This window comes from Danaus plexippus, chromosome 6 (genome assembly GCF_018135715.1).
Source record: "Danaus plexippus chromosome 6, MEX_DaPlex, whole genome shotgun sequence".
NCBI lineage: Eukaryota > Metazoa > Arthropoda > Insecta > Lepidoptera > Nymphalidae > Danaus > Danaus plexippus.
In genome coordinates this window covers 840,205-857,297 of record NC_083540.1, presented here as the reverse complement: position 1 = coordinate 857,297, position 17,093 = coordinate 840,205, and the positions used below count along the sequence as shown (strand labels likewise).

At 33.2% G+C, this 17,093-nt stretch overlaps 7 protein-coding genes across 8 annotated transcripts; 3 read left to right on the top strand and 4 right to left on the bottom strand.

Moving 5' to 3' along the window:
* Window positions 1-489: 489 nt before the first annotated feature.
* On the bottom strand, window positions 490-4,809 carry LOC116778686 (dolichyl-diphosphooligosaccharide--protein glycosyltransferase subunit 2). The gene is made up of 10 exons (XM_061529817.1): window positions 4,637-4,809; window positions 4,201-4,382; window positions 3,529-3,797; window positions 3,208-3,369; window positions 2,943-3,090; window positions 2,416-2,852; window positions 2,061-2,208; window positions 1,799-1,940; window positions 1,467-1,685; window positions 490-952 (listed from the first exon to the last, which is right to left on the bottom strand). The coding sequence occupies exons 1-10, from the start codon at window positions 4,647-4,649 to the stop codon at window positions 810-812; spliced, it is 1,863 nt and encodes a 620-aa protein (XP_061385801.1). The 5' UTR covers window positions 4,650-4,809; the 3' UTR covers window positions 490-809.
* A 335-nt stretch (window positions 4,810-5,144) lies between these two features.
* Window positions 5,145-5,787, top strand: LOC116778825 (ATP synthase subunit g, mitochondrial). The gene is made up of 2 exons (XM_032672869.2): window positions 5,145-5,319; window positions 5,471-5,787. The coding sequence occupies exons 1-2, from the start codon at window positions 5,283-5,285 to the stop codon at window positions 5,728-5,730; spliced, it is 297 nt and encodes a 98-aa protein (XP_032528760.1). The 5' UTR covers window positions 5,145-5,282; the 3' UTR covers window positions 5,731-5,787.
* Window positions 5,788-5,979: 192 nt separating this feature from the next.
* LOC116778778 (small ribosomal subunit protein mS29) lies at window positions 5,980-8,565 on the bottom strand. Its single transcript, XM_061529810.1, has 8 exons — window positions 8,397-8,565; window positions 8,113-8,326; window positions 7,898-7,990; window positions 7,537-7,682; window positions 7,275-7,435; window positions 6,785-6,926; window positions 6,505-6,597; window positions 5,980-6,224 (listed from the first exon to the last, which is right to left on the bottom strand). Exons 1-8 carry the CDS (start codon window positions 8,472-8,474, stop codon window positions 6,036-6,038), a joined length of 1,116 nt encoding a protein of 371 aa, XP_061385794.1. The 5' UTR covers window positions 8,475-8,565; the 3' UTR covers window positions 5,980-6,035.
* An 856-nt stretch (window positions 8,566-9,421) lies between these two features.
* On the top strand, window positions 9,422-11,591 carry LOC116778776 (2-(3-amino-3-carboxypropyl)histidine synthase subunit 2). Its single transcript, XM_032672797.2, has 6 exons — window positions 9,422-9,645; window positions 9,771-9,883; window positions 10,165-10,382; window positions 10,468-10,674; window positions 10,750-11,009; window positions 11,080-11,591. Exons 1-6 carry the CDS (start codon window positions 9,502-9,504, stop codon window positions 11,512-11,514), a joined length of 1,377 nt encoding a protein of 458 aa, XP_032528688.2. The 5' UTR covers window positions 9,422-9,501; the 3' UTR covers window positions 11,515-11,591.
* On the bottom strand, window positions 11,512-12,982 carry LOC116778777 (coiled-coil domain-containing protein 124). Of its 2 annotated transcripts, none has more exons than XM_032672799.2 (5): window positions 12,844-12,982; window positions 12,535-12,731; window positions 12,231-12,413; window positions 11,916-12,022; window positions 11,512-11,839 (listed from the first exon to the last, which is right to left on the bottom strand). In XM_032672799.2, the coding sequence occupies exons 2-5, from the start codon at window positions 12,691-12,693 to the stop codon at window positions 11,656-11,658; spliced, it is 633 nt and encodes a 210-aa protein (XP_032528690.2). In that variant the 5' UTR covers window positions 12,694-12,731; window positions 12,844-12,982; the 3' UTR covers window positions 11,512-11,655. The 2 variants fall into 2 exon arrangements, with proteins under 2 accessions (XP_032528690.2, XP_032528689.2); XM_032672798.2 differs by having other exon boundaries at window positions 12,535-12,699; window positions 12,844-12,954.
* Window positions 12,983-13,634: 652 nt separating this feature from the next.
* LOC116779045 (proline-rich protein PRCC) lies at window positions 13,635-15,633 on the top strand. Its single transcript, XM_032673188.2, has 6 exons — window positions 13,635-13,928; window positions 14,005-14,189; window positions 14,270-14,323; window positions 14,451-14,915; window positions 15,011-15,226; window positions 15,504-15,633. Exons 1-6 carry the CDS (start codon window positions 13,832-13,834, stop codon window positions 15,588-15,590), a joined length of 1,104 nt encoding a protein of 367 aa, XP_032529079.2. The 5' UTR covers window positions 13,635-13,831; the 3' UTR covers window positions 15,591-15,633.
* Window positions 15,634-15,636: 3 nt separating this feature from the next.
* Window positions 15,637-16,720, bottom strand: LOC116779046 (small ribosomal subunit protein uS11m). Its single transcript, XM_032673189.2, has 4 exons — window positions 16,461-16,720; window positions 16,139-16,370; window positions 15,978-16,043; window positions 15,637-15,807 (listed from the first exon to the last, which is right to left on the bottom strand). Exons 1-4 carry the CDS (start codon window positions 16,628-16,630, stop codon window positions 15,700-15,702), a joined length of 576 nt encoding a protein of 191 aa, XP_032529080.1. The 5' UTR covers window positions 16,631-16,720; the 3' UTR covers window positions 15,637-15,699.
* Window positions 16,721-17,093: the final 373 nt, after the last annotated feature.

Sequence of the window (17,093 nt, the reverse complement as noted above, 5' to 3'; positions counted from 1 at the left end):
ACGGCCTACTTGATGGGCAGTAGTGACCGTCGCCCATGGACATGCGGATGCGTTGCCATCCTTGATTGTTGAGGAAAAGGGAGGGGTGGGCATAAGGAAATGGCAGGAAAGGGTGGGAATAGGGAAAGGGCAACCGGCTCTCTCACTCATCGGACGAAACGCAGCCACTAAAGTTTACTTCACGCCAATCTTCTGTGAGAGGGAGGTACTTCCCCGGTCGAGCCGGCCCATGTTCGAGCTGTAGTAACTTGACCACAGCTAGGCTCTAGCACCTCAAACAACGTGTTACAACGTCAAAATACATGCGTGTTGTTATGATTATTACGAAGCGTCCCAAGAAAAGTTTTGGAAAAGAAGATTTGTAGTCCCTTGTCCATTTTGTGGATGTCATTGTGCTTCTTAAGAGACTTGGAAGCGGCATTATATTTTTTTTTTGTATCAGACTTAAGAAGAAAATCAACTTTAAGAAGAAAATCAAACTCATTATCATTACGTGTAATTATATTTTATTTCTATCTTTGTGTCCTCACAAACTTACAATAGTTATTAATTTTTTAAATAAAGTGCTCGAAACGTATTTTACAGAAGCATTTTAACAGAAACCTGTATCTGATATAATAAATATGAAAAACGGATTATGACCGGCGACTTTACTATACTTTGATTCAGTGAACATAAAAATTCCAACAATTTTACAAACTTAAAAAAACAGACAATTGATACAAAACAAAGTGATAGTGAATATGTTACTGGGCCACCGGCGGCAGCCGAGGGAATATAGACAACTGTTTATATAGCTATTATATATGTTAACGCGCCGCCTTGTCCCGCGCCAGGCGTCTCAGGAGGCGCTGCCCCGCCAGGAAGGTGAGGCCGCCGGCCGGCAGGAGGTAGCGCAGCGTGTCGAACATGCTCAGCTTCACCCACAGCAGACCGTACAGGGACAGAGAGGCTGGGGAAATGATACGTTGAACAAAAACATTACTAATATAACCGTTATATTCTCCAGTGTATGTGATAAGTTTCCCAGTATGTGTAACATTTCTGAAGTGAAACTTCTTATGGGACTTCCGACAAGGTTGCGTTACACGAGTAACGCTCTGGGTGGGGGGGATAAACAGAGACAGCGAGAGGGCACGCGTGGCGCTCGAACGCATGCGGGCGATCGATTGTGACTTGTAAGTGATGGTAATAAAGTTCTTGTTAAAGAACACAAAAAATTGCTCAAAAATAAATTTCTACCCCTTTCTGCTTTCACACCAACATTACGAAGATTCCCTTCTTCAACGCGGACGGACTACACGCACAATTATTTCTAAGAAAACTTATTCGTTTCCTTCCAAACTAAGAAAACAGTGAAATTGAGAAGTATCGTGGAAACCAATAGTATTTCTCTTTAATTACACTTTTGAGTATAATAAATACTGTTTGTATCAGTACGTGTGTCGTGTTGTATGTTAACGTACCACCGAGCGCCACGTGGAACAGGAGAGCGCTGGGTGTGAAGGGGAAGAGAGAGAAGTTCAGTCTGAGCGAGCCCCACAGGATGAGGAGCAGCAGCAGGGGCGCCGCGCACGCCAGGGAGAACACGTCGGACAGGGCGCGGGGGGGCCGGGGCTCCGCCGCGCGGAACACGTGCGAGATCTCCGGCAGGGGACCGCGTCCTCGAGGAGACTTCGACTCGGCTGTGGGCAGGACGAACGTTAAAATCAATCAATATCCTAGTTTAACTTGTATGTAGTATTTTATATTCTTGCAAAATATAACATGTATACAAATATGAATATTGTCAACTGACCGACAGCATCCCGGCCGAAGCTGAGTTTGACATCAGCCAGACGCCAGGCCAGCGGCGCCGACACGGCGCTGTCTCCGACCAGCACGCTCACGGAGTAAGAGCCTGACACGTAGTCCAGGTGCTTGCCCATGGCGCCCACGTTCTACATCATATAACAAAAGTAAAACACACACTCAGATAACCATTCACTTATTCGGGTGAGGCCACAGTAGAAGATGCCTCATTTAAGCAATATTTTTATATATGCATGTGCTCCTCGTACCAGTTCCACTTTATAGTTCTTGGCGTGGTCGGGCTCCGCTACATAGATCGCCTCGCGCTCGTCCTGCAGCGAGGCCACGTGCAGGAAGGCTTGCTGCACCAGCGCCGGCTTGTTGAACTTGTCGCGGATTGAGAACTTCACGCTCATTCTGAATAATACAAATATATATATATATATCAAAACCCATCACTTTCAGTCTAATAAATTTTGTACACAATTCTTATTTCAAAAGTAGTCACCAGTTTAAGAATATGAAGTGATTTCAAATGATTTATTAAGATACTTAAAGGGTTTGAAGAAGGCTTCCCCAACGAAGTCCAGTGAGTGTGTTCAATCAGCTTCTCACTGTACTCACTTTTGTAAATGATCAGCTTGTAGTACTTCAGCCATCTTGTTGGGGTACGCGACTGTCGTGAGTTTAGGACTGGTGGTGCCATCTACATCCCCCACTCCGATCTCAACACTGGACACTTGTATCTCTCCGAGCACTGCTACGTTGAAGTTGGCCGACTTGCTTCCCGTACTGAGAGATATCTTGTATAGACCGTACTGAGACTTAATCTTGCTGAGATTTAGAACGAAGGTCGATGGCTCGTTAGGTTTCTGTGTCAGCGGCTGCTTCGATAGGACGACGACGTCATCGGCCAGCCTAGTGCCCGACTGGGCGACCACCTCATCAGGCTTCAGGTTTGGAATGGCTCTACCGACTAAATCTGTGACTGAAAATTCAATGGAATCCGTCTCTGACGTGATGTATTTCTTGTCTTTGAACACGATGCAAATGGGAGTGGGCTGTAAGGGAATACAATAGAATTAAACAAAACAATAAATTTGATTTCTAACAAGTGTCATACGAAGAGGGACATTAGTAACATTAGTGACCTGATCGTCGGCAAGAATTTTTGCAGCTTCAATGAGAGAAGCAACAGTGCGTGGTGCTGACGCCGAGCGACGAGATAACAAGTAGGCCCCGAACTTGTGTTTCTGGTCTGGAGTCAGAGGCGAGGGCTTCTTCACAGATTTAAATGATCTGGAATAATTTATACCAATGAGACACAATAGACATGGAGACTCAATATTTGTATAAAATTTAGTCTTTGATTACTAAGTATTATATTGCTTAACAGAATATCTTAATGGTTCACACCTGATGATAGTGCTTAGTACGAGTGATGTAACCGGTAATCCTCCTTCGAAATGTAAAGCTCTTCCATCGGTCTCATCGGCGGCAAGCAGAGCATTTTCTGCATGCATCACCGTCCAAGCCTGGCATCCCATGTGCTCGCACAAACCAAATACATAGCCATAGCTGTAAATCAAATACTTCTTTGAAAAAAATTACATGTGTTAACAGAACAATGAAATAAAAATCGAAAATAACTTGCATATTTAGATTTTTTTACTTGAATTTTGGGTTTTTTAGCTTGTTTATATGAAGACGGAATAGAAAGCTATTAAATATACTCACTTAGCCGGAGAGTCATCCTTTTTCAGCATTTGGATTAAATTTTTCAAACCATCCTCTCTGTCGTACACGGAGCCTCTACCGATAGCTTTCAAGGAATACACAGCATAATAAATCTCTGGTATAGTTACATCTTTGTTATTAAGCACCTTTGCCGGAGTACCCAGGACATCGGGCAATAGGAAATTTTGACAACCGGTGAGTTCGGCAGCATTCGTCAGATAGAATACATGTTCTATGTTCTTGATGTCATATTTGGAATTTTTGATGTCCTTAAATAACAGAAAGGCGTAAATACTACTAAAATGAGAGATGATGGGGAAACTGCTGGCATCACAGTTATTTTAATGAATTATTAAAGTTAATTTAGCCTATTTAGAGGCAGGAGCTTATTTTTTTCCTCACTAATGAGCATAGTTTTATTACGTATACCCTTTTCACTTTACAAAGGTGTAAAGGCTAATACTGAGATAGTATGTTCGCCGTCTGTGACTTTGTTTCAAACTTCCAATGGATAGAATGATAGTGAAGCACTATCCAGTCTATTTAACAAAAAGCTTATTTTAAAGATTATTTATTTTTGTACAGCATTTAAGGAATCAATGATTTTTAATGTATCAGACAAATCACATTGGTGCCAAAAAAAACTGTTTTTTAATATTCAATGTAACTTACCTCACAGAGGTTAGGAAGTTTCACATTAAGTTGTTTCAGACCCTTGATAGAGTGATACAAAGTACTGATATCTTTACTTTTAATTCCTTCCTCTAGCAGGGATTGAAAGTGTTTGACATTTATAATACCTTGTAATATAGCATTACTGACTGCTAATATACTTAAAACTATAAAAAGTTGGGCTGAAATATTAAGACACTTATTATAATACTATCGATAAAAGATGCATAAGAATGACGTGGCCTTATAAAATTAAATAAAAAATAAAACGAGCAAGAGCTGAAATACATTAAAATAGAGTTAATTAGTAAAACAATATTTGAAATGAAAATAGTTCACTACCTAAAGCTAATAATTTACATTATTGTACTAGTTGAAGTATCGGCCACGCTAGACGCTCTTTAGGCTCTTAAAATAGTAAGATAAAATAACATACCTAATTTATTCATTTTATTTAAGATTTAATTTAATTATATATAGATGAAGATTAACCTCATCCAATAACTAAAGGGAATTATTAATTTCTTCTTAATACATATATCTAGATTATATTTTCTTGTTCAATATAACATAACATGAATGCCGGTTCTCAGTTTTTGACACAATTGATCGACGTAGCCGCAAAATGTTGCTATACTCTACGAAAAACTCCGTTACTATATTAACAAGAAGATAACGGAATATATAAAAATATTTTTTTGATGCCACTGTTATTTTTCTATTATTATAGTTGGAATTATTTAGAAACAGTTACCCAGACATTTTTTAAAATGTCTTTAGTAAAACACAATACTGATTTAAATGATGATTTATAATGAATTCTGATGTATCTGAAGAATTATTACATTGATTGTAACAATGTAAATAAAAATAATATAAATAAATAAATATACAATTTTATTCCTGTGTTATTCACATAGACGTAAGAATGTAATATTAATCTTCCTAACTCCTGTCAAACTTGGCTGACAGGTATTTCTACTTTACTTTGCCTGTGGTTCCAAAATTTTCGATTCTAAAATCGAAATAAAAATTGAAACTGCATCTGATTCTATTATCGAAGATAATTTAAATTTAAAATCATGGCTGCAGTAGCTAAGGTACCCGCGTTAATCAGCTGTAAGTATTAACAATATAATTCAAATACTTCGATAGTTATGTAATTTATGTAAATTGATGGCAGGTTATGTTATTTCAAAGTGAAATTATTTTTACGAATATTTTTTACCGGTATTTTTTTTTTTATTTATTATATACGATGAATTTTCAGCCGCAATCGCACAGGCTAGGCCAAAGTTTGCAATCTTCATGAAATATGCCAAGGTAGAATTAGCACCCCCTAAGTTAAGCGAGATCCCACAAATCAAAGCTGGTATTGCAAAGCTTCTCAGCAGCGCTAAATCTGGTGCGTGGAAACAGCAGACCGTGAAGCAAGCCACTCTGAACACTTTGGTTGGTGCCGAGGTACTTTTCTGGTTCTATGTTGGAGAATGTATCGGTAAACGCCACATCGTCGGCTACGATGTTTAAATTGATTTTAAGTGTAATAATGTAGATACTCTGTCGAAATAAATTATTAAAACAACATGTGATCGTTTTATTAATATAAATTCTTAAATGAGATAATTGAATCTCTTTAGAAAATAAAAATATTTTTTTTTTATGACTATTCTTCTCCATCATTCCTGACAAAAAAGTTTTTACATACATGTAATTTCGAAATGATTGTTCTTTTAATATATACTTAACTAATATATATATATAAGAAATAAAAGTACATTTTCAATAAATCAATTTTACTACTGTTTAATTAAAGCAAACTATACACTTTTTATTTATAATGGTGCACACAGCTCCATAAATTTGTAAGGATTACATGCGCTGGTGAACTTGAGCTCATCTTCTAACTCCGATGGTCCTCTAAGCCAAAGCCTGTCTCTGTAGTAACTGGCACAAGTCAGGAATTCTCGTTCACTATATCTGCCCACCTCAATAGGCACAAACGGGTCCAAGTGTTCAAAACCCTGAAAGTAATTAAAGCTTTTAATTGAAATTTAAATATGTATATAACAGTCATAGAAGGAAATCTCTCATTAGTGAGATTCCTCAGAGATCAAAGGTCATATTTTTTTTAATCTATATCATATGATAATTTTTTTAAATTGTTCAGTTCACAGAATTATTAATGACATTTAAAAAAGGAATTTTAAAATTGTTATGTGTAATATATTTCTTTATGATTTTATAATTAAACTGTTATTGTAAAATTTTAATATAATTTTTTTCAAACAATAATGCAGAAACCTTTTTATAAAGGAGATATTTCGGTAAATAGCTCTCCTGGTGATCTTCGGGCACTGCTAGTTGATCGGCTGTCACCACAACAACACCGTTGGTCTAAAACATTACAAATTACAATAAAAACTAATTTACAAATAAAACCTCTATATATTTAGTGTAATTTTTATTTTGAAGACTTGTGTCTTTTCTTATGATACAAATTCATTAATATGTATTAAAAGCTTGAACAAGAATAACCTATTTTACTTCTACTAAAATACAAAATACTCAAAATATGACTCACCCAGTCATTTTTGGTCAATGTCAAGAAGGATGTAGTTAGACTAACTTCTTCAGGTGACACGGTTCTCTTGGTGGGTGTCCTGAGTCTCGTTAGGGGATAGAAGAAACTATTAAACCCATCTATGGCTACAAATGTCTTACAGCTGAAAAAACATATACTTTTAATATAGAACTAATTTTTATTTATAATAATGGTAACACTAACACAAATTGTAAACATTCCATTTAGTCTCTTTAAAAAGTTATTCTCTCATTTACACTGCTCACTCGGCAAAACAATTTTATATATTTATGGCAGATAAATATGAGGAAAATAATTTATGTAGAATTATATATTTAGCTAGCTATAGTGTACTATAGATATACAGATAACATAAAAGGATACATATAAAATTGACTTTAATGTCATAGCGAGTGTCAAAAAATATATTAAACCTTTTTAGCAACACGTAAAAAAAAACAGTAATAATAAGGTGCCACAACAATCTCACCATTTATTGTTTGACAGCAATTTGATCTCATGTACAAGAGCATCTATAACGTCACAGGCATATTTTACTCTGGCGATGCCCAGCTCCACTAACTCTAATAGAGGAGCCCCTTCAGATGTTGACTCTCTTTTACTCCAAGTGTACTCTTTGGATATTTTTAGCTGAAAAATAATTCAGTTGTATGAAATTGTAAAGCAATAATTCCTATAGCCCAATGTTACAACAAAGTTATTGAACTTAAATGAGTTACATTCAAACTCACATCTGGATTTTTCAGTAACGTTTGGTTCTGTGTCTTAAAATGTAAAAGCCAAGCGGCAGCATCCAATGGAAGGTCTACGAAACCCTCCTTTGTTGGTGAGTTAGCCATCTCCTTGTGACGCGGTACTCTCCTTAACCACTCTGATACTAAAATATTTGTAATCATTTTTAAATTTTGCTTTGTTAAGAAATTAGTAATAAAAGAAACCAATATGAATAAAATTTAAAGAATAAATGTAAAACAGGCTTATTGTAAATAAAATATAAATATATGTATTGAGAGATCATCTTCAAATTTTAAGTGTGTTTATAGTAGTACAGTACAGTGTAAGTCCTGATAAGTGTGTTTTGGTATAACATACCCCAGGGAACATGAACGATAAGAAATTCTTGTTCATGAGCGTAATGTAACAGATGGGCCATAGTGAGTGACTTGCCAGCGCCTTTTTCCCCATCTGAATACTTTTATAGGAATTTATTGGGTTCTAATATGCGTTATACGAAACTTTTACAAATTTGTAACTAGTATAATCATAATTAAATTTTAAAAATAAAATTCACAATCACAAAAGGATACATAACACATATCTGACGGCTGGTTTATCGAAATCCGTGTTCTTGATGCAGTTAATTACATCAAGAGCAGGCAGTCGTACCATCAGAGTTGTTTCGGTGAACGTTTTTGTCTGCTTCATGTAACTTTTTGGTAATCCACCATGTCCGAACAGTTGCTTGCATAAATTTTTGTCAATTGTATAAAATAAACCTATTTGATTTTCACTGTGCTGTGCCTACAAGAAAAAATAATTAAATATATATACGTTAATAAAACAATAAATAAAGTTTTAAAAATGCACTAACAGGTGATAATTCTGAAGTCCTGAAGGTACAAGTTTGTGAATAACGACGAAAAAAGACTCTTAAATTTCTAGTAAACATTTTGAGTGAGAGTTGTTTACACTTTACTTTTTTACTTTTAACGTTTTAGGTGAACATAATATAACCTCAAATTATATATTATAAGTCACTGTCACATAAATCCTAAATGTCAAAAGTATAACTTTTTTTTGTAAATGTTTTTACGGCTCTGGATACGAGTCCTTTTCAGCCTTCAAACGTATAACAAATAGTGAGTGATGCCAACTTGGGGGATTTTCCAAAAATTTTTGGCGAAAAAATAATTTATAGGTCTTTTATGAAATTAATAATTTTTTAGGTGATGTTCATGGTTAAAAGAAAATTTTCTTCATTTCAAATTTGTTTGTTTAACTAATGTAAAATTGATACTCCTATAAGCTACAGAGCTCTCTCTCTATGTGTTAAAATCAAACACATTAGTGTTACAAGGAATATAAATACTACCAAAAGTGACATGTTGTAAGTTATGTAGGTAAGTTCATTTATATAAATTAATTATATTCGTTTTTATACAAAACAAAATTTGAGATCTAAGAATTATTCACTAAAAAAAAATTTATTACGGGACTAATTATGTAAAGAATAAAAATCATTATCTTTGAATTTAATGCTAATTTTGGGGAGTATTTGAGTTGAGCTTGGGGGAAAAGATTTTCTATGGTTTTTAATGGATTGTTTTTTGAATCTTAATTAGTTTTGTAGTTGTTATTTGCAACAGTGTTGGTAACTAAGAAGTAAGAAATATTAAATATACACACTATAATAGTTTGTTAGTAAATGTAGTTTATTATAAAAGCAATACATCAATTTTAAATATTCAAAAATAAATCTCTTTGATGCAAACGTATTCTAATTGATACATTTTGTTAAGTGTATATACTAATACATGACTTGAATCTAATCAACAAATTAAACTTTATAATCTGTAGTTAACTTCTGTCATGAGTGATAAGTTGACAGCTTACGGTTGTGAATGTGAATATGTTGTATACACTAGGACGTGCGATTTTCGTTATACTACTGCTTTGAGTTTATACTAAGTTTAAAAATGTCTAATTTTACAACAGATGGTAAAATCTGTATAGAAAGAGAGTTGGAAGTGTCTAAATCCGAAATAGAATTTGACAACTTGGAACAACGCTACAGTGTTACAGAAATTTGTAATTGGCTTAAGGAACACAACTTTTCTAAAGTAAATAAACATTTCATTATAGAGATTTTATTATACTTTCACCTTTAAATTTAAGGATTTCTAAATATTCACACTATGGTTTCTTTTCAATTAATTTTTATTCAAATACATGAAATCTGTTTCAGGTGTGCTTACAATTTCCTGATGAACTAATTGGGGTCAGTGCTGCTATTTATCAAGAAATTAAAAAAAATATAAATGTAGACTTATACATTCTCGGTGACACATCCTATGCTAGGTACATTAAAATATTATTTCACACTTACTATAGCCTAAATTAAAAAAAAAAAAATCACTGTATTAATAAATTCAATACACTTAGTAGGACAAGGTCCATAAACGTCATTAAACTATTGACAATGCTGTTTCTGTACTGTTACTATTTTTTAGCATCACTAGTTAATGAAATCAGTGTTATACCAAAATTGGTTTTTGTTAAGTAATTTTTTTTTTATTCTAATTTATTTGCGATCAAAATGAAGCTTATTTATTAATGATTATGTTAAACAATTTGTTTAGTTGTTGTGTTGACTCCGTGGCTGCTATGCATGTTCAGAGTGATGCAGTGATTCACTTTGGACATTCGTGTTTCACAAAGACAAACATCCCCGTGTTCACGGTACTGCCAAAACGGAACTTATCCACTGATGCCATAGAATCAGTATTACAAGATCATTTCAAATCAGATGACACTAAACTCTGTTTATTTTACGATGCAGAATATGAACACTGTAAAGGTGATTAATCTTCCTTATTTAGCTCTAAGATCAAAGACATTTATTTCTTCTTTATTATAACAGTTTTGTTTATTCTTTGATTTAGATAACATCAAGACGATGTGGTTCCGACAGTATCCACAAGCTCTAATGGGTCACTTACAACTAAATGACTCTCCTAACAGATTTTTGGGGAGACTTGTTAAAAATGAAACCGGCGTTGAATACCCAATGGAAAGTTTAAGAGATTGTATTTGTATATACATTGGATCGAAAGGACAGACAGTGTTTAATTTTAGTGTTTCAGTTCCAGGTATATTCTTTTTTGGGTTATTGAAGGTAAAATGCACATTAAGAGATGATTAGCAAAAATTCGCTCTATTTACAGCTTTGAAATGGTTCCTACTGGATCCAGAGGACAAAAAACTTGAACATCTAGAAGAAACAATTTGGTTTAAAAGGAGAAGATTTTTGATAGAGAAATGCAAAGATGCAAATGTCATCGGCATACTGGTGTGTAAACTTGCCGGTGAGCAGACGAAACAAATAGTAAAAAGAATGAAACAAATATGTAAAGCTAATGGAAAAAAAAGTTACATAGTGTCAGTGGGGAAGCCGAATGTTGCCAAGTTGGCGAATTTCCCAGAGGTAAATGAATAAATCATAATTTGGAAGACTAAGTAGCGAATTAAGATTTTAATGTGAATTACTATTTCAGATTGATATATATGTTATGATAGCTTGTCCGGAAAATGACTTGTATAACAATCGAGACTTCTACAGACCAATAATATACCCTTTTGAATTGGAAGTGGCGCTCAATTCTAATAGGGAGCAATACTACAACTATCATGTTACAGACTATGACGATCTCTTGCCAGGGAAACGCCATCACTTAGAAATAGATCATATTAAGCAAGCAACTGACGTCAGTCTTGTGACTGGCAAAATAAGGGAAAATAAAATACATAGCAATGAAGAGGGTGGCATGGAGGTGGCTGAAAAACAAAATTGGGCATTAGAGAACATCGGTCAGAACCTTCAAGAGAGGTCATGGAAAGGATTGGAACAAAAATTAGGAGAGACTGATGTCAAAAATGTTGAAGAAGGTCGGAAAGGAATCCCCTTACAGTACAGCAATGAACCAGAATAGTTTAAGAACATTTATTTGACATATTTACATTTATCTTTGTTTCTTACAACTGTTTAATAAATATGTTATTTTCAAAACATTTTTTCAATCTTTCTTCCATGTGTTATCACTGAGTAATTTAAGTCCACAATCAGAATATACCTAGACCTTCTGGTTAAGAGGATTCTGAGGTGATTTGAGCCATTCTTTCCTGAGCATCTGTTTGAGTTGTGATAACCTTAGCGATGGATTCTCAGCCTTGAGCCTTGGTAAATTGATTTCTTCAAAGGCTGTATAGGCAGCCTTCAGTCTTTTTTCAGGATGTTTATCCACATCAGACTTATCACTGTAAAATTTAAAAACAAAGCATTACAAATGGTTTCAAATATAATATTAAATTCCTATTTAGCCAGAGCTGGTACCTGAGTATAGCTAATGCTTCATCAACAGACTGAGCTACTTCTCCTTCTATTTGCAGTCTGTTTAGATTTTCTTCTAACGGAGGATCTTCAACCACAACTTTAGATGGCTGAAAAATTTTGTACAAAACTATAGAACTGCTAATAAAAATACGTTTACACTGAAATACACAGCCCAGTTTCTGGAATTTATGCAAAAAGTCTATGACTCCAAATAAGGAAAGGTTTTTTGTAATAGTGAAGACTGAAAGCCTTCTAATATGTTAAACATAAACATGAAACAAAAATTATGTATACATAATGAAACACAATACTCACAACAGGTCGTTCAGGTTCTGCCTTAATGACTCTCTCCTTCATCTGAGAGATCTGTGCTCGTGTAATCTTCTGTGGCGGAGGAGCGGCCACCTTGCTCTTTATTGACTCCATTTCCTTCTCAAGCAAAGCTTTAGCCTCAGCTTTTTTCTGAAGTTGCTCCAGTCGCTTTTTTTCTTGCTCATCCTAATAACAAAAAATATTATGGCGACTATTTAGTTTTGTAATAACCAGTATGTAATATCGTAAAGAACGAAAATATATAAACAGTGCTTATTATAAATAAGGCATATGTAAAACATTAAACCTTTTTCTGCTGTTTCTTTTTAAGTCTTTCATCATTGTCCTCCCATTCGGCGTCTTCAACTTGCTTCTTTAATTTCTGATCTTTTTCAAGTTTCGCATTTTCCTTGCGCTGTCGAGCGGCCACAGCTTTACTATTCTCACCAAAAGACTTTTTAGGCATATTTATCTACAAAAAGATTACGTACTCTTATAAAATACCTGAAATAATACGTTTAGGATTAATACTGATCTATTAAATCGAACTGTAATAAATAAAACAATTTCTTTTTATCGTTAATAATTTCTTACAAAGAATAATTTTAAGACTCACTTCAATTAGATCAGCAAAATGAGTCTGGTATTTTATATAAAATATTATAATATTGTCTGTTTTACAATTTTCCAATTCGTTCCTAAAATTGACGTTTGAATTTCAATCACCCTTGATGTTTGACAAATTTTCACCATGTTAAGTATTATTGGCTATTAGAATCGTTTTTCATATTAGAATCATTAATTTAGTTTTCAAAAAATGTATTGTATATGTAACAAATAAATACTTTTAATAATTAGCAGTAAGCATAATTTTAAATGCATCAACGAGTAGGTCTATATTTTCATAATACTTGCTACCCTAATATATGAAACGTTATCAATTCTTTAGATATTTTTTATTATTTTCATTTCATTAGTGTTTCCTCTTTATATATTTATTTTTCATTAAATCCTTAGTACCGAGGAAATAGTAGTAACAATAAAGTTTTGAGTTATGATATTTCGCTATAATTCTTATTCATAAGAATTTGTCATTATCGTACATGTATTTTTTACTATAACAGTGAAAAACATTGAACTGTTATGTATACAATGAAAAAACTCTTTAATATTTTCACACTATTACTAAATTAAAGAATATAATAATAACCTTCTTTTAACTTGCTAAAAGAGTTTTGAACAAATATATATCTTGTATAAAATGTAAATAATTTAATTTAATAATTTCTTACACTATATTTTTTGGAAAGCAGTATAATTTAACCCTAAGCTTAGCGTAACTGTCAATAATTTTTATATTTCTATAATGTCAAGAGCTTAAATATGTATAAACTATAAAGATACAGACAAGTCACAAGTGACAGGTTCAATGCATTGGAAACTTTAAAACTAAAATCACATAACAAAATAGAAACATCATATTTTGATTGTATAAAGTACCCTTTTGAAACTATAGCGTTTTTTCATTTATATCTTTTATGTATAAATGTAAATTACTGGAAAATATTAAGTTATCCTTAAAGACTTAGCTTATAGAAAGGATTATGGCTTTAGTTGCTTACGAAAATAGTGACTCTAGTGAATTTGAGGACGACGCGGAAGAAAATAACATACCGGTGAAACAGCTCAAAAGAGAAGATGGTAAATCTCACTAAGTATCATAAAGGGTCCATAAAAAATATAAAATATATATCTACAATATTTGTTTATTTTATAGATTCTGCCACTAAGCCCGATTCAGCTGTACCTGAAAGTAGTACAAACCTGTTTAATCAACTTCCAAAACCACTTAAAGACACTAACAGTGTAATAGAGGAAGATGATGAATTTTTACATAAAAAGGATCCCCAGCCCGACATAGTGAAACCTAAAACAAGGATAACAATACCTCTATTGAGTGATGTTAGTAACATTGACTTTCAAAGTATTTAAATATGCATATATTTGATATAATTTAATTCTATTTTTATTGTGTATTTCAGTTCAAAGATGTTCAAAATACTGTACCAACTTCCAAAACAAAATGTATGGGTGAGGTAAGACAGTTGAAAAGTCTACAGAAGACAAAATCTTATACAATTATTTTATTGAATAATTCTTAATTCTAATCAGTATGATATAATTTTTCTTTCATTTTAAATCAATGCCTCACTTTTTTTTAAGAAAAAGTCTGGACTACTCGGTATACTGCCACAACCGAAAAACAAATTTACGAGCACAACAAAATCATTAATACCTAACGTTGTTTCACAAAACACAAAAACAAATAATATTAACAAGAAACAACTTCCATCGCCAGTAAAGTTAAAGACGGAGACAAAATCCTCTGTGGTGAATGAGTATTCCGATGAAAGCGACAACGATGAAGATGTACAAAATGATTTCTTTTCTATTCATAAATGTGTGGAGTTGCCTCCGGACGCACCATTAGATATTGATGTTAAGCCAGTCGAGCGACCATCCACTAAGGAACCGAGGAGTTTGGAGTCCTACTTTAAGAAGGAGACACATGTGGAATTACAACCAGATATAGATCTTGATAATCCTATGAACTATGTCGATGATACAATTCCTGAGCCAATTCAAAGCATAGAAAACAATACAAATGAGATCCTTAATGAGGAGGCTGTGAGTTTTTAATTTTATATTTTGTTTTAACTAATATGAGTTTGAATAATGTTTAATTTAATTTATGACACAATACATTCATTATTGAATTTTAGATATTAAAACTCACTGGCGCTCGAGGAAAGAGAAAACGGGAGGACATACAGATAGTAGATATCAATCAACAAGAAATATTAGATGAAGCGAGAGCGATGTTGATGGAGGGTCTGATGAAGGACACGAGTAAGATACAATCATCAAGTAGGAAAACTGGCAACGGACCAACCAGCCAGCAGAAGAGGAAACATCAAATCACTTATTTGGCGCACCAGGTAACAAGGATAACAGTTTTTTCTATTATTAGATACCGCTTTAAATAAATGAAACTAATATTTTCAGATTACTGGGCATTATTTTTATTTTTTTAAACTATCTCGTCAGCCAGAGTATGTAGTTTTATCAGAGTATGTAGTTTTTTTTAAATAAAAAACGTATATTAGTCTGAAAATATTAGTTTAATTTAAATGAATACTTGCAAGTCCTAGATCTCATTAAATTGCTTTATCTGTCCTACATGCTTGTTATTAATTATTTTTAATATAATTTTAGGCTAAAGCCAATGAACAAGAGCTTCAAAACCAATGGGCCAACAACAGGATGTCAAGGAGACAGACACAGTCTAAATATGGATTTTAGTTACTCCTATGTACTAATAGTAAATTATATAATATGAAACAAATAGTAGTTTTTATTTAATGTTTTATTTTCTACTTAACTATAAGGTAACAGTACAATTATGTTTAATCTACAATCGTTTCGCCTTGCGGGGTCGCGGTGGGTTCCATGACACCCTTGTATTATCTGTCACAGAGACTATTTGAAGTCCTCCCATCTGTAATCCTTTGACCGCTGACTGGAAATTGACATCAAAATTAAGTGAAATTTACTTTTCTGTACCTGTATTAAGATTAAAAAAGATTATTGTAAAGATTGACTACATGGAATGTCTGTTTGATAGTGGTGCCATTGTGTTGTTCTACTTCTTTTATATACAATGAAAATAAACTAGGTTTAGATACATACCAATCTCCCCGGTCCCAGGCCTCTCACTCGAACTCTTATGGTTCTAAATCCCTTTTCGATCGCTTTCTAAAAGAATATGAATTGTTTAGCAATAACAGGGATAATATTCAATGTACAAAATTATTAACAGAGTTATATGTGTAATAATAATGTTAACGTACATTGGCTATGTTAATAGCAGTCGTCTGAGCAGCGATGTTGGTGCCTTTTTTAGTGTTTTTGAAACCTTCAATACCACAGGATCGTAGAAGCTTAACTTTCCCTTCAGCATCAGTAATTGTGAAGATGGTGTTGTTGTGACTCACTCTGACGTTACATATTGCCAGGTCTTTGTAGGGTACCCCATCAAAAAGAAGATTATCCGAATCTGCCGTTGGGAATAAATTTTGTTTTCTGTAACAATAAATAATGCAATGAATACATACTATTTCTAATGTCAACTGAAACTAATAGTTTTTATTTCTTCCATTAATTGACACTTACGTTTGTAAAACTGAATCTATATCAACAATCTTCTCTCCCTGCACTCCCTCGTCGTCTGCGGGAATTCTTTTATGGTCAAATTTTTCAGTAGCTGTAGGTGTTGTTGTATTAAAAGGTCGAACTAGATTGTTTATAGAAAGCCTTAAGGTATTTCTTAGAATTGTAAACATTTTCTTATATTACGAATATTTTTTTAAATATTTTAATCATGTAAATATAATTCTAACCTACGAATTTTAATGTCAGAAGTGTCATATGAATTTGACAGTTTATATAATATAGTTTGACAGTTCAATAATGCACTAACTGCTAACAGGTAACGAGGAATATTTTATTACCATAACACAATAAACGTTTATATTATGAACATATCCGAAAAATATTAGTTACATTTGTTTTTAATAACTATTAATTTTGACAATCCAGAGAAGACCATTAGAAAACTTTGCTAATTCTTGAGCTATTTCAGTAAATTAAAGGACAAAATAATAAGAGTTGTATAGTTAGGATTATATTTATGAATAAAAGAAGGATAAAATAAATATTAAATTATTCTGGATATTATTATTTTACTTGTTATAATTTTCTACAAATAGGTTCAATCATCTTACTACGTTATTTATTTTTCCAACT

Bases quoted from the DNA above. Each gene is read 5' to 3' on its own strand.
- LOC116778777 (XM_032672799.2), bottom strand. From the start codon at position 12,693: ATGCCTAAAAAGTCTTTTGGTGAGAATAGTAAAGCTGTGGCCGCTCGA. The intron at 12,414-12,534 runs GTTTAATGTTTT...TTTTGTTATTAG, and splicing joins AAAAGAAACAGCAGAAAAAG to GATGAGCAAGAAAAAAAGCG. The intron at 12,023-12,230 runs GTGAGTATTGTG...AAAATTTTTCAG, and splicing joins CAGAACCTGAACGACCTGTT to CCATCTAAAGTTGTGGTTGA.
- LOC116779046 (XM_032673189.2), bottom strand. From the start codon at position 16,630: ATGTTTACAATTCTAAGAAATACCTTAAGGCTTTCTATAAACAATCTA. The intron at 16,371-16,460 runs GTAAGTGTCAAT...TTATTGTTACAG, and splicing joins ATAGATTCAGTTTTACAAAC to AAAACAAAATTTATTCCCAA. The intron at 16,044-16,138 runs GTACGTTAACAT...ATATTCTTTTAG, and splicing joins CTGCTATTAACATAGCCAAT to AAAGCGATCGAAAAGGGATT.
- LOC116778686 (XM_061529817.1), bottom strand. The intron at 3,798-4,200 runs GTAAGTTACATT...CTGTTATTTAAG, and splicing joins AACTTCCTAACCTCTGTGAG to GACATCAAAAATTCCAAATA. The intron at 1,686-1,798 runs GTCAGTTGACAA...TCCTGCCCACAG, and splicing joins CTTCGGCCGGGATGCTGTCG to CCGAGTCGAAGTCTCCTCGA.
- LOC116778778 (XM_061529810.1), bottom strand. From the start codon at position 8,474: ATGTTTACTAGAAATTTAAGAGTCTTTTTTCGTCGTTATTCACAAACT. The intron at 7,683-7,897 runs GTATGTTATACC...CAAATATTTTAG, and splicing joins TATCGTTCATGTTCCCTGGG to TATCAGAGTGGTTAAGGAGA. The intron at 6,598-6,784 runs GTGAGTCATATT...GTAATGTTTTAG, and splicing joins CATTGACCAAAAATGACTGG to ACCAACGGTGTTGTTGTGGT.
- LOC116778776 (XM_032672797.2), top strand. From the start codon at position 9,502: ATGTCTAATTTTACAACAGATGGTAAAATCTGTATAGAAAGAGAGTTG. The intron at 9,884-10,164 runs GTACATTAAAAT...CAATTTGTTTAG, and splicing joins GGTGACACATCCTATGCTAG to TTGTTGTGTTGACTCCGTGG. The intron at 10,383-10,467 runs GTGATTAATCTT...TCTTTGATTTAG, and splicing joins AGAATATGAACACTGTAAAG to ATAACATCAAGACGATGTGG.
- LOC116779045 (XM_032673188.2), top strand. From the start codon at position 13,832: ATGGCTTTAGTTGCTTACGAAAATAGTGACTCTAGTGAATTTGAGGAC. The intron at 14,324-14,450 runs GTAAGACAGTTG...CTTTTTTTTAAG, and splicing joins AAACAAAATGTATGGGTGAG to AAAAAGTCTGGACTACTCGG. The intron at 15,227-15,503 runs GTAACAAGGATA...ATATAATTTTAG, and splicing joins TCACTTATTTGGCGCACCAG to GCTAAAGCCAATGAACAAGA.
- LOC116778825 (XM_032672869.2), top strand. From the start codon at position 5,283: ATGGCTGCAGTAGCTAAGGTACCCGCGTTAATCAGCT. The intron at 5,320-5,470 runs GTAAGTATTAAC...ATGAATTTTCAG, and splicing joins GGTACCCGCGTTAATCAGCT to CCGCAATCGCACAGGCTAGG.